This window comes from Pyrgilauda ruficollis, unplaced genomic scaffold, assembly GCF_017590135.1.
Source record: "Pyrgilauda ruficollis isolate IOZ18807 unplaced genomic scaffold, ASM1759013v1 scaffold61, whole genome shotgun sequence".
Taxonomy (NCBI): domain Eukaryota; kingdom Metazoa; phylum Chordata; class Aves; order Passeriformes; family Passeridae; genus Pyrgilauda; species Pyrgilauda ruficollis.
Genome location: NW_024527822.1, coordinates 2,726,903 through 2,740,997, shown reverse-complemented (window position 1 = coordinate 2,740,997; position 14,095 = coordinate 2,726,903). Strand labels below are relative to the sequence as shown.

At 45.7% G+C, this 14,095-nt stretch overlaps 1 protein-coding gene across 1 annotated transcript in view; it reads right to left on the bottom strand.

Moving 5' to 3' along the window:
• Positions 1 to 14,095, bottom strand: part of CAMK1D (calcium/calmodulin dependent protein kinase ID) — a 210,363-nt gene that overhangs the window by 17,290 nt on the left and 178,978 nt on the right. Inside the window, exons 6-8 of the mRNA XM_041483769.1 lie at positions 13,363 to 13,438; positions 5,096 to 5,208; positions 3,288 to 3,366 (exon numbers count right to left, since the gene is read on the bottom strand). Of these exons, the coding sequence (XP_041339703.1) occupies positions 3,288 to 3,366; positions 5,096 to 5,208; positions 13,363 to 13,438 (268 nt within the window). The remainder of the gene's footprint in view (positions 1 to 3,287; positions 3,367 to 5,095; positions 5,209 to 13,362; positions 13,439 to 14,095) is intronic.

Here is a 14,095-nt window from a genome sequence, read left to right as displayed (position 1 = left end):
CTGTCTTTAATATGAGCCAGTGAAACATTAAAATGTATCAAGCTGCAGCAAAATCACCCCATTCTTTTGTTACCTTCATTTTCCATGTCCTTTTTGAAAAGTCACAGTGGGAAAAGCTAAGCAGAACATTGCACCTTTACAACACCCCATAAACAGCGCAAACCTCACTGAAAGATACATTATAAAATAAGTAACTTTTCCAGTGGAAAGCATAAGTCACCTGTATATTAAACTGGAGAAATCTGAATAAATGGACACAGAGGGGTGGGCTCATTACACCAACAAGTCTCACATATTGTATTGTTTCTGCTGTCATACTTCACTGCAATTATTAGCCTCCTTTTCTGCCAGCTCTGAGTTTAACATACCATCCCCCTACCAAGGCCATTTCATTATAAATAGCAAGACATCACGTAAATGCAGGCATGTGGCGAGCAGATACACTGCAGAAAAGTGGGCCATTGGGAAGAATATTGACTTTTTTTTAGGGTCTGATCCTGTGCAAACATTTAGTCATGCAAATAGCTGTGTGCTCTGGAGCAGTTTCCCAAAATTCAAGGATATTATTAACCTTAAAGGCACAAAAGTATTATCTTGCGAGATCCAGCTCCTACAAGCTCTGTTTGGAAGGTTTTAATGGCAACACAGTGATTAAAATAAAAGGTGTGTTTTAGAATCAGTTTGTTCTTCACAAATACTGCATATTGAAACAACAAAATCTCATGGCCAGGTGGCCACATCATGCACAGTTAACTACTTTTAGCACAATCAGATTATAAAATGTGTTAATTACTCATTATTTGATAGATTTCTTCCTAATTTGTGAAGATGTCAATGATCTGATACTGCATAGGAGGACTTCACATGAGGCAGAAAAAGGGAAAGCTGGAAAATGTTACTACATGGAACCACCTCACCATACATATATTAATTATCTACCATTTGCACAGCAACCCAGGGAGGTCTCTGTTCTGCTGGTGAAACAAGGAGACAAACCCCAGCTCTCACTGAAGTCTGGCAAAACTCCCATTAGCCTCAGTGGAATCAGGATTTTGCTTCATGAGGACTCTAGGGTACAGTTATGTTGCTTGTGCAGACAAGAAAAAATACCTTTTATGAGATGCCATCAAGGGCTGCTTGCAGTGCAGGCACTCTGCAAAAGCATGCAATTTATGAGACCACTTCAGCCTGCCCTGAAGGCTCTTCCCACTAAGCCAACAGCTTTAGGTACCTCTGCCCTGTGATCACACACAGAGAAGATGCTCTCTTGGCACCATGGAAGGTGATGTAGCCAAGGGGGTGTGAAATCCATGCTCGTCTGAAAGGGGGGTGTGGGGTGATGCAAAAGCTGTGGTAGCCTGTCTCTGCTGGCTGCACATGTGCACCCCTGTCTGCAGCTGCTGCAACACTGAATGCAACCAGGAGAGAGAGGAACTCGGGCCTGGAGCTGCTGGAAACTTAAATACACCCAGGCTGAGAGAAGGGCACAGCTGACCACTGAGACAAAGCACAGAACTCTCTTCCTGCTCCACTGAAAAAGCCTTCCCTCCCTCCAGGAGAAGGAAAGGATGTCACTGCCACAGATGTAATGGCTAGAATGAGAAAAGAATCAGTGAAACCCTCTCTGTTTCCTGACATAAGGAATCTGGGTGGAAAATGCTCCTTGAGCAATGCTTTGGCAAAAGGAGATCCTACCACTGCCTCCAAAATAACATCTGGGTGAGCAGCCATGATTATCCAAAAAGGCATTTATCCCTACAGGATCCAAACCCTCCAAAAACATCACTGCACAGCTGTGCAGAGAGGTCCATAACTGCAGTGTCCGTGTTACAGGAAGCTTTTCAGAGCAAGGGGAATGAGGCATGGAATGTTGCTCATGAGCACGCTGGGGAGGACAGAAGCAGGTCTGAAGCCATAGTTTTGGAAACTTCCATGCTTTTCCTTTTTGTCCTGTAATCCCCTGGCACATGTTGTCTCTGTCAAAGGGAGATGGATTCAGGGTGTGGAATGCCAACACGGTGAATATTTTCAGCTTCCCTTCTGCAGTGCCATCTGCATCTCTGACATTTCAAAGGCTGACCCTCAGCTGTGCTGTGTCAGAACTTGAAGTCTTGAAAATGAACCACTGGATGGCAAAGTCAGCCTGGCAGAAGAAGACCCCCTGCCACAGAAATGGGGAAAAACCTTTTTTTGGGGGGGTTGTTTTTAAATGGAAGATGGGATTCTGTGGAAAATAGTACGAATTATGTAGCAGTCTGTGAGTTTCCATTGGCCCTTGGCCATGACACGCAAAAGAAAAAAAACAAAACCACACAAAAAAAGGAATGAAAACACTTTTTATCATTTTGTTCCTTTCAGAGGGCCCAGAAGCTGTGTGTGTTACAAATGCCACGTTTCTTTGTTGCACTCCAGCCACCAACACAGATGCAGCAGGGCCAGAAGCTGGATGCTTACATTTTGTGTATCTTGGATGTAAGGCTTTGGAAAATCTGTCTCTGAGTTCTACAAATGGTCACCTCATTCTCTGCTGGGAGTTGCATTCTCATTGTTTATTCTGTATTCCTAATACTGACTTGTTTAATTTCCTGAGGCTCAGGTCAGTATCATTTAGAACCAGTTTGGGATTTTTTTTCATCTCACAAAAGTGGGATTTCATGTCTCAAATTTCCTTTTTGTTGCACAGACAGTGCAAAAGGAAGTGGCATTTGGGGCAACTGTGATGGTATAAAACCAGAGTGTAATGCACACCTGGGGTGAAAATGTCATGCCATTAATTCTTTTCTGCTGCAGCTATTATAACAACAAAAATAAGACCTGACCTTGCTTATATAATGTCCCCTACCCTAAAAGAGTTAGATCCAGAGCCCACGTTGGGTGCAGCTGGTAGTGTGGGATGATGCTCTCAGTCACTCAGGGCTGGTCAAAAGCACATGAGTCACCCTTGTTCCAGCTACACAAACCCTGGGTAATGTTGATGAAGTCACTCATATGCAAAGGCATCATTTAACTTTAAGCACTTTAATCATTTTGGCACATCCCACTGCTGCACTACAGTAAAACACACATAATTCAGCATTTTACTAATCCTTACACAGGTTAATGCATGAGATTAAAGTCCATTACAGTTTTCCAGGAAAATCTGGGGGACAAAGGCAGGGGCTGTAGGAATAAAAGCACAGAGTTATGCAGTAGAGGTCAGTACAATGTATGACAGAAAAACCACTTCCAGGAGTGTAAAAAGGTGCTCTGTGTCCTGAGGGTTTCTCAGAGCACTGAGTGCTGCTTACCAAGGGTGCCGTGCTGCTTGCTCACAGGTGTATCTTTTATTAGGGTCCTTCTCCATCAAATTCCGAATGAAGTCTTTAGCTGCAAAAAAAAAAAGAGAAAATGATTGAAAGCAATAGAGTTGATGCCCAGTTCTGCTGCCACATTCAACAGCACCGATCAGGCTACCAAGTGCCATCTGGCCACAGCACAAGAAAACAGCCCTGGATCATTTGTCATTTATTAGTATAGATAGGATCAAAGTGACTTAGGACCAAATCTAAGCTATTTAGTGTACCAGACAGAAGCTGAAGGCATCTACTCCTGCAGATATATTTAGGAGTGGGATGGGTAATTCAGAGGCAGCAGTGTACAGCTCTGGGTCCCTGCTGCATCATCTCAGTGGTCTGCATGTGGCCACGTGCACTGGACGTGCTGGCCAGCTGAGGAGAGAGGGAGGAGGGCAGATGCCACAGTAAGAGCAGCTTCACATTGCTTATTCCAAGCAGCCAAACACATGCACAGCTGGGAGGACATGCTGCCTATTTAAGAGGAATTCAGCAAGGCAAATGGAGTCCCTGGAGCAGGAGGCAGTGTGTTTTTAATCGACACCATAATGGAAGGAAGGGAGATTGCAGCGTGGCGTGCGCCCAGCAGCTTCAGGACAGTGTAGCTGAAGGAGCCACAGCAAAGCCAAATATGGCAGGAAAATCTTTGTGCTGATTTAGGTGGTGGACTTTCCCCCATGAGACAGAAGGGTCTGCCAGCAGACCTTCATATTTTCTCTGAAAATCCTTATTAGTTTAAAAAACCTTCTCATCACATATATTTTTGAGCAATCCATCATAATGATATCTGGACTGCAGATGTAAGCAGCATAAAATCTTGCTCTCTGTGTAGATAAGAGAATATATAATCATCTTTATAATAAAAACACTCAATTTTTATCTCCCCTGCCTCAGTCAGTAGCACTAATAAATCAGAAAATGTATTTATAGGGATATTTTTACATGATGGAATATTCCTAGAATTCATTCCTTTTTCTGCTTGAAGTAGCAGATGTTTCCCTGGGTTGGACAGAGCAAGGACACTGAGCTTGGGTGACCTCCTGGAGACTAAACAGTGTGTCAGGGACACGTGCAGGTGCAAGGCTGAATGTCCTCCCTAGACACAGACCCACGCTGGAGCCAGAAGCCCTTGGAACATCTGCCTGTAACACATTTGGGGTGTCTGCCCCTCTGCCAGGCTGACTGGAGCAGGGGCAGGTGGGTACTATGGGTTAAATGTCTCCTGCACTGGATGGGGAACATCCACCCACATGGCTTTCAAATGAGGCAGGTGAAAGCCATGTAGGTGGATGTTCCCCACCAGTCCTTCCAGTTTCTGGATCTGCTCACCTGCCTCATTTGAAAGCCATTAGTTTCTTGGTTTTTTGCTGCACAGACTGACGACTTGCTTTGGAGCTGCAGTGAAGTATCAGCAACAGAGCCAAACTCGTTTGCCACCTTATTATTAACGACACTTTAACAATCTGCTTTTCATTAGGACACAATGGAGAAATTAAGCTGGTTTTTCTTCTTGGGACAGTCTTCTGCCATCTTTATCTGCTGTTTGAGCTATGTTTTTGTGCTTTTTGTGTGACTGACAGACCTAATTTGTCTGCTGCAGAAACAAACTCCCATGACTATTTGAGCCAAAAGAAATGCATCTTCCCACTGGTGTTCAGTTAAAAGGATCTCTGCACATGATGGAGGGTGCATTTTCATGCCCAGGGGGGATGCAGGCAATAGGCACAGGTGCTGTTGCAATTTAAAGAGCAGCAGCTACTTACCAGATTCGGAGATGTCATCCCAGTATGGAGAGTCAAACTCATACTCTGCCTTAAGGATCTGCTCAAAGAGCTTGGAGTCGTTTTCATCATAGAAAGGAGGATATCCACAGAGCCTGATGGAGAGCAAGAAAAGAGAGAGATGAACACTGGACCCATCTCTGTCCAGAAGGTGAGAAGGAGGGAGGGAGAAGAAGGAGAAACTCTCAGTTAAAGCTTGCCCCAGTAAGTTTTCAAGCAAGCAAGTGCTGCTATGAGAGAAGTTTCTTCATGGACATGTAAACCCACTTCTGGAGACTGGCACTGCCCTGGACAAAGCGGAATTCTGCCTGGAAACCTGGTGCTGTTGACCCCATGCTGCCTCATGCAGATATCCTGGCCTCTCTCTGCATGTTCTGAGTGTTTAACCAGAGGAACAGTTTTATTACACAGACATGACCCCGTCATCCTCTCCTGTGCAAGTGCTAAGAGGAGATTTCATGAGCTAAACCCTACATCCACAAAGCATCAGTCCCTCTAATCCCTGAGCACATCCAGAAGACCGGGTGCAGAGCAGGACAAGGAGCCCTGCAGAGCTTTCAGGCAGAGGGCATAAAGGGCACATCTGCAGGATGTGCTGTGCTCTGGGTCCCCAGGCACAGTGAGGAGGATGCCCAGGAGCCCAGCCACCCCTGCAGCAGAGCTTGCAAGGGCTGCCAGTGAACCTGCTGCTGCTGCAGGCACAGGGAGAGCCTCTCCCTTTCTCACTCCTGCAAGTGATTTTGCTGACCACATCCAATTGCCTGCCTTGCCTGAGGCTGACAACAGTCCTGTCCTGGTTCTCAGTGTTTATAGTCAGACTTCTCAGAAAACCTAGCTCAAAAAAAACCAAGACAAAAAAGAAAAAAAAAAAAAAAAGAAAACAAAGACAACCAAGCAGGACATTGAACATTATTTGTCTAGTCTGAGCTAATATATTCAGGGTGCACCCTCCCAGTGCTGCAGAACAGGACAGCCACGATGCTGAGGCAGGGCTGGATGTGGGAAAAGAACCGCACTAAGAAAGTGCAGTGATAAAAATCATGTGTCAGAGATCCCTCACACCCAGCTGCTGCTGCAGGCAGTACTCTGCCCCACTCTGCACACACATGCCAGCAGAGACAGCCCTTTTCAAGTTTTAACACCAATGTTGCAAAGTGCCAGATTTACCTCTGAGGCTGGCCCAAGGTTTTAGCAAACCCACTCTGCTCACAGTTGAAGAGCCCTTCCTGCCTCTCTGTAGAGATGACACATTTTTTCCACTTGTTGCTGGTCCATGGTCTAAATCATTCTTTCACACACTTAGCTGGTATTGAAATGATGTTTTTCCTACAGTTTTTTTAAACTCTGAGTCAATCAACCTCAATAAAGCATTTAATTGGAGAGAGCCAGCCATTACAAACAGATTTTAGATCTAGCTCAGAAACAGCAGCAGAGCAAGGGGGGGAAACGGCAAGAAATGAAATACTTGAGTTATTTATAACCCAAAGCCAGCCAGCTGCCCTGGAGGTTATTTGAACCAACTCAACACTTGAGGGTGAAAGGAGCAATGTTTTGTTAGCTCTGAAGAGCCAGCGTGCTCGATAAATAATTTAAATACTGAGATGTTGATCTGCGTCACAGCCACACTGACCCGGGAGAACTCCACTGAAATTTGCAGCACGATGATGAACCCACTGTGGTTCAGCTGAACCAGAAATCTCTTTTATCTCAGAGAGCAGATGAGCCAGTCCTCATTTGTGTCCCATTGGATGACTGCCATTATCAAACCAGTTAGATAAACTCATGCCACACAATCGTGTATGTCCAGAGCAGGGCTGCACCTACTTAATGGGCACGTGCTGGTGCCTGGGGCTGGGTGCTCCTGTTGGAAACCCCGTGGTGCAGGTGGTGTAAGAGAAGGGTCCTCAAAAAAGCTGAATTTAGCAAATGCCAAAAAGCCACTATGTACGCAGACAACAGAGGAAAAACATCTGGTGGCTTAATGAAGAGACTGGATCCACAATCAGTGTCCAGCTCTACTGGTATCTGTGAAGAGCTTATAAATTACTTGTTTTAGTGTAATAATTATCAGTGCTCACATCCCACAGTCTTGGGGATGTGAGCACATGAACTGATTTTCTCCTTCCTCCTCCAACCCTCAAGATTTTGGGTGTTTTACTGAGGGGAAATGATGGAGCTGACAACACCAGCACTGCAACTGGTAGGATAAGCACTGGGGTAGAGATACCAAGGTTGGAGAAAAGGAAAAGAGAAAAAATGAAAACAAAAGAAAAAAAAGAAAAAAAGAAAAAAGAAAAAAGAAAAAAGAAAAAAGAAAAAAGATCCACTTGAAGCCATTGCTCTGTCCCCTCCTCCCTGTGAGACTCAAGGGGCTGCATTTAAGAAGCCTGACAGCCCTTCATTAATTTCCTGCCTTCCTCAGCACTTTCCTTAGACAAACCCAAAATGCTCTGATAAAGCATTTGAAGGCAAGCAGACAGTGCTGTGCATGCTGAGGCACTGGCAGGCTGCTCTGGAGAGAGCAATAACTCTCTTCAAATGTGCACTGTACTAATTACCTTGGCAAAGGTACAAGAGCACAAGTTGGGACTGCTGTGATTTATGCACACTTGTGGCAGCAAAAGGCAGGAGCACACTGCTAAGCAGCACAGAGCTGGAGGGCAACAACCCTGCAAGAGGGGAGCAGAGATGTGGGTCCCAGCAAGAGCCCCAGCCCCTCCAGAGCCTTTCAGTCCAGCTCATCTGCATGGCTGGGGTATCTACACGTCTGGGGAATCTGCCTCTGTGTCCAGGAGGTCACTGCAGCCCATGCTGATGCACAAGGAGACACAGGAGGACACCAGAACTGCCAGGAGCTGGGCACAGGGCAGAAAACAGCCTCTTTTGGCACAGCTTTTCCCTTGCTAGGAAGAGGCTGAGAAGGATTCATTGCTACAGGTCATAGGCAGGGAAATCCCTCCAAATCAGCCCTTGCCTGGGAGCTGAGTGAGCCCAGGGGCTGATCCTGGCTTGGCCAGGGATGGGATGAACCTCCTGCAAAGGGATGCAAGGATGTTCCTCTGGGAGGCAAATCAATGAGGACTCACACCAGAAAGCAGGTGAGAAGGGAGAAAGCCCTGCAGGTCAGAAGAGGTGGCATGTAGGAGGGGAACATTGGGGCACCCTGGCACAGGATGGGTGAGAGCCAAAACACAGGGGTTTTATGTACAGCCTTGCTGTCCTTTCCCTTAAAAACAGAGCTTAGGAAGACACAGCAGTTTTAATGTTACTTAAGGTTTAACATTATTGGCTTTGCAGAAGGGATGGGAAAGCCCCAGCAAATCAGCCTATCTTGCATTTTATGGCTGGAGGAAATCTTGCTGGACTTCCAGCAACTGGGCCACTTTCCAAAGTTCATAATGAGTTTTTTGGTTAATTCTTACAGAATCAAAATCCCACCAACCTCATTTCCATCTGCTGGGACATTTCTGTGTGAAAAAAATGACCTCACTATCAGAGGTTCTGCTGCTTTCCTTTATATATGCAGAAATGCAAAAATAACCCCTCTGTCTTCAATGTGAAAAACTCCTGCACGGTCCTGGGGGAGTTTCAGGCAGCTATTGGTTGTCATCATTTTCTTGAAGTTTCACCAAATAAAAGCTTTTCAGAATTATTTAGCAACCTTATCACATAAGCAACAGATTTTTCCCTAAACTCTTATTCCCAGTCTTGCCTTAAAAATAATGGGATGCAGATAAGAAAAACACAGGTGGATGTGCAAGAGAAAGATATTGTCAGAATTCATTTCTAAAAGTGATCCTGAGAGCACAAGAGGAATAGCAGGAACATCTTATATTTACCAGGCAGAGAAAGCAAACCCCTGCAAGCTCCCAGTACATACTGGAGTGATACTAAAGGCTAAAGAACTCATGCACATGGTCAGTGTCCAGGCTGGAACACAAGAGGCCCCAGGGTTGGTTTTACACACAATTTTACAGTTAGATTAGAACAAAGAATTCAGTAGCTGCTCAAAGACCTGAGATCTATGGCGTGGGAAGTCATCCAAGTGCTATTTATAGGGATAAACACATATATTTCTTCTGTGTATTTTGGGAACAGTCCCTCATATTGGCTGACACTGGTGCCTCCACAAAGCTGTGGACAAGGTCATATCAGCACAGGGGATCACAGACAAATTAAGAAGCAAACAATGAGGAACAATCATTTGGGGTTCTTTTCCCAATGTTAGCTGAGATTTCCTGAGCAACACAAAATGCCTGTGTCCTCTGCCACCACTGTTTCTCCTTCCAGTGCTGAACAGGGGAGTTATTCCTCACTTTTTTGCTTAGGCTTGTGTGTGATGCAAAGCAGGAAAGATGACTGACCACTTTTTCCCAATGGATGACTCCTAGGGTGATGGTGGAAACTTCTTTTGGCATAATATGCTTTGCACTGTCCCTGGTTAATCCTTCCATACAAACACCACTGATGATTCATGCACATCTACTTGAAAATCAAAAGCAGCTCAGCAGCAAAGTGTGAAAGTTTGATCCAAGATTTATCTCCAGATAGGTAATTGTTTATAAACAATAACAAACTAGTGACTCTCTGTCCAAACAGCGAAGGGAAACAGAAGAAAATTCAAGGCAAAATGTGTTTGACCTATTGCAGAAGACTATGAATAACCAGGAGCTGAAGCAGAGCATTCTCTGACCCCAGGTTCTTTTCCAGCTTCAAAACATGATTTTCTATTTTTTGCATAAATTAACCTTATCTTCTCTATATAAGGTACGCATGTGATCAGTATTTTTGTTCCCCAAGATTTTATAATCCCTTATCTGACCCAGAAAGGCCCCAAATCCAGTGAAGTCTCTTGCTCTTTCTATGTTTTATATCTTAAAGCTGGACACATTATCAAAACTACCTTGTGATAAGTGGAAGGCCGAGCCCAACAGTGAGGCTGTTTCAAATTCAGAAATACTGAAACTGGAATAACAGGAAATTTCAGGCTCTAAAATTAGTTTTTGTGAATAATGACTTCTCATGCAAAACAGGTTTTGATAAAAACTCCACTGGTGGGGCCTCTGCAATCTGGCTGTCATTAAGGAGAAGCATTAGAGACTGGCACTGAAACAGAAGTATTCTGTCCCAAGACATCCTTGCAGATCACGGAAACAAATATTTCTCTACAGCATCAGTGCCACAGAAACAGTTTGTTCTTCCAGTGTCATAAACTGAGGGCTCTCAAGTGAGACTGAGCTCGGGTCTGGAGGCACTCAAACCACTTGCAGGAATATTAGCTCAAAGCATCTTTAATTCATGCCTGACTTCTGTGTTGGTTTCCTTTGAGTTTCCATCTTCTTAAATGACAACAGTCTGTCCAGAGTGGCAGTGAGGAGCTGTGGGAGAGGTGAGGAGATGAAGCAGGACGTTGTGCTTGGATGGCCATATGCAAAAATGCATCTCCAGCTGGTTTAGGCATGTGCAAGTAGCTCCAGCTGTGCTGACTGTGGAGCTGGAAACGGCATATCCGAATGGGTGCAGCTACATTTTGGAGCTAATAACTCCTGCTCCGGGCAGGTTTGACTCCCAGCATTTCACCAGGTCCTTGTGCTGCTGCTCCTCGTGGCATCCCAGTGCTGTGTCCCACTGGGAGCCCCTGCTGGCACTGCTGCCTCTGGTGGTGTGGCACTGCTGAGGCCACAACTGGCTGTATCAGAGACCCCACCAGGGATAATTCCCTCCAGCTGAGGGAAGGACCCTCCTCCTCCCTCTCTTTTTACTGTATTCCAGACATTCACTTTCTTAAGAGACCACATCTGCAACTTCTGGCTATTCCTGGAAGCAAGGATGAGATCCAGACCAAGACTAGGACACGCGAGGTGTGGGCTGGGTTTCTCAGATCACTTTGCACTCAGCAGAGATGGAGTCAAGGGAGGCTGGAGAGTGATGTAAATGTACCACAGAGCAGATGAATCCACACTGTGGGAGCAGGGCTCTGAGCAGGGAGCAGGGTGTGATCCAGTCACCTCAGCATGAGCATCTGGTGCTGTTTGACATGGTCCATGGTCTCGGGCTGGGATCCATCTGCCTTTCCAGATGGAAGGTCTCTGCAGCGTGTTACACTTTCCAAATCCATGTGGCTGCCCTGGACCCCCCAGAATGGCACTAAATGTGCAAGTTTAGGCAACTGAACAGCCCACCCTTGTGAAATGGCTGCTTGCATCCACTCAGGCTGGGCTGAGGGGCCCAGTGGCTCTGAAGTGCACAGAGCCCCTGCTGCCATGGGCTGAGGGGGGCTAACCAAAGGGAGCCCAGGAGTGCTGCTGAAGGATGCTGAAGGATGTGGCTTACACATTGAAAGAGCTGGTTTGGTCTCAGACCCAATCCCACCCAAGCTGTAACAATCTGGCAAACACATTAACAGGCTCCTTCTACAGCAATGCGTTATTGCCACTTATTTGGGCTGTACAAAATACAAATCAAGACCTTATTACCTGAAGCACAGAAACCCTGGAAAGGTTTCCTTGTCCTGCAAACAGGAATTCATAGAAGCTCATTCTTACTGAGATGATTTAAGCCTTCAGGGCTGGGAATTCCCTGTGTAGTGAATAGGGAATTTAAATTTGAGGAGTGTGCATGCCTTGCCCGACAAGCTGAGCACATGCTGATTTGGAAAACAGAGCAGGAAACAGGGCTGAACCTTGCAGAAAGAGCAGCCTTGCTTAGGAAGGGGGAAAGATTATGGAGGGGATTAAAACCTTCCACCTGTCGAAGAAGTGCTTATAAAGTGGGTGTGGAGGACACATTGCTTAGCACTGTCTCACCCCTGTTCCCCAGCAAGACCTGTGAAAGCAACAAGTGAAACAAGAGCACAGGTCTGCCAGAACAAAAGACCTTTGGTGCATGAGCCATGGACACCTGGGACTGACAACCTGGAGGAAAGCACAGCCAGGTTCATCTCCCAGCCCTCCCCTGGGCTGCCAGATGGACACATATTTTCACGGTGGATATTTGGCAATAAACTGAACCCAGGCAGCAGCTGAGCCTGGATGTGAGGCAGAGTAGTGCCATCTCTCACCTGCATCCTTCTTTTCCCACTCTCTGAAACTGGTACTCTGCTAAGTCCTAAAAGAGCATCAGAAAAGGCTCCAGCTGTGTCCTGCCATGGCTGCCAAGGACTGACAATGTCAAAAATCCCAACTCTTAGGACTTCCATGATCAGATTTGCTTGTGAAAAAGGTAACTGAGCCAGCAAACATCATCCTCATCTAAATGAGCACTAAGGAATGGTTTGTGAGGAAGCCTTCAAGGTATTTTGGCATGTCTGTGCTCTTCCTCACTGCTGTAGTAGGTCCCAGTGGGCTTTGAACCAAAGTCAGAATCAGCACTGTTGATTTTTGCTTTGTTTAGCAAAAGTTTTTTGCATTCTGCTATTGATGGCTGCTCCAAGAGAAATCCATTCCCATCTAAGTTTTGTACTTAACAAGTTTTCAAAATAGATGGTAATAAACTAATATTTTCAGGCAGGATTTTGGTTTAAATAAATAAACACACATGCAATAAACAAAGCCACCTTTCTATACTATTTGATATAAAACCTCCCTGTTTTGGGTAGCGTATAAATTATGCAAATGTAATGCAAATGTAAAGAATGAACATTGCACAGAGTGGATAGCACAGCAATGAGGTATGTCCTGGCAAAAACAGTTTTACAGCACCATCAAAAAGTTATTCATGTTGACAAGCCATGAAATGTCTGCCTAAGGAAAAGGGGAACAAAGTAGGAATGCTTTAATGCTGTGCCTCGTTGGAGCTGCTTTTTTCTTCAGCCTTGTATAACAGTTGTGACAGTTGTGTAAAAGGGAAAAGTAAAAAAAATAAAGCAGTGGTAATGCTATCAGGAAAAGACATTTGTTCTGTGGCAGCTCAGTGGACACAGCCAGATTTGTTTCTTCTCAAAGCCAGTCTGAGCAGGGGACAACAATAACTTCAATAATGTCACAAGCTGGACAAGCCCACACTGCTGCACACAGTGTAGTTCTGGTGGGACCAAGGATTTTGGCAGTTGAAGGGTACTAGTCCATTTCCTACCACTTTTGCTCAAATTTCAGCCTTTATGCAATGGGAGGCATCCAGGGTACACGCTACCCTGCATCACAAGTGTCAGGGGTTAATTATTTTGCCCCAGGCTAAGCAGGTAACTCCATGGTGGGAGAGCAAGGTGCAGGTCCCAAAGGTGCCAGCACTGGGAACTCAGAGGTACTCACAGGATGTAGGCGATGACCCCGATGGACCAGCAGTCCACGGCTTTGCTGTAGGGCTTCTGGGCCAGCACTTCAGGAGCTGAAAATAAAAAACCAAACAAGCACGTGTTATAAGCTCAGACATTTGAATATGGTCAAAAGGTAGGACTCTGAAAGCTGAAGACCCCCAAGACCTTGTTTTGCTCTCCACATATAACTCTTGTGTTTGCAAATGTGTCCTGAGGTTTTTGAAGGTCGTATTCTCATGAGAAAGGATGACTCCCAAAGTAGAGCAAATTCACAATTTTTTTTTTGTCTCCAGGCACAGAAAACAAAACAAAGCACAGAAAAATGCATGAGAGGCAGAGGTCCATCACCTCCCTGTTTAGGAGGAAAATGAGGCCAAGCTTTGCAGGGGTGCAGAGATTCTCCCTGACAGCGCTGCAGCTCCGTGCTGCCGGAGAGGGGAGTTCCAGAGGCAGCTCAGAAAGGGCAGCGAGTCAGGGAGGAGATGAGCTACATCTGCAGGAGAGGAAGGAGAGCAGCCGCCACTTCTTCCAGCAGCTGCCTCCCAAAGCCTGCTGGATGTCAGAGTCAGAGGGAGTCATTTGTCCTTCTGCTTCTGGGAGCACAGGCACCTCAGAGGGAAAGAGGAAAAGCTGCAGGAATTGGACATGTGCACAAAGGAACTGAGCCTCTTGCCTCTATACAGACACCAAAGTCTGAGTTTTGCTAGAAGCAAGAGCCTGGGAATGTA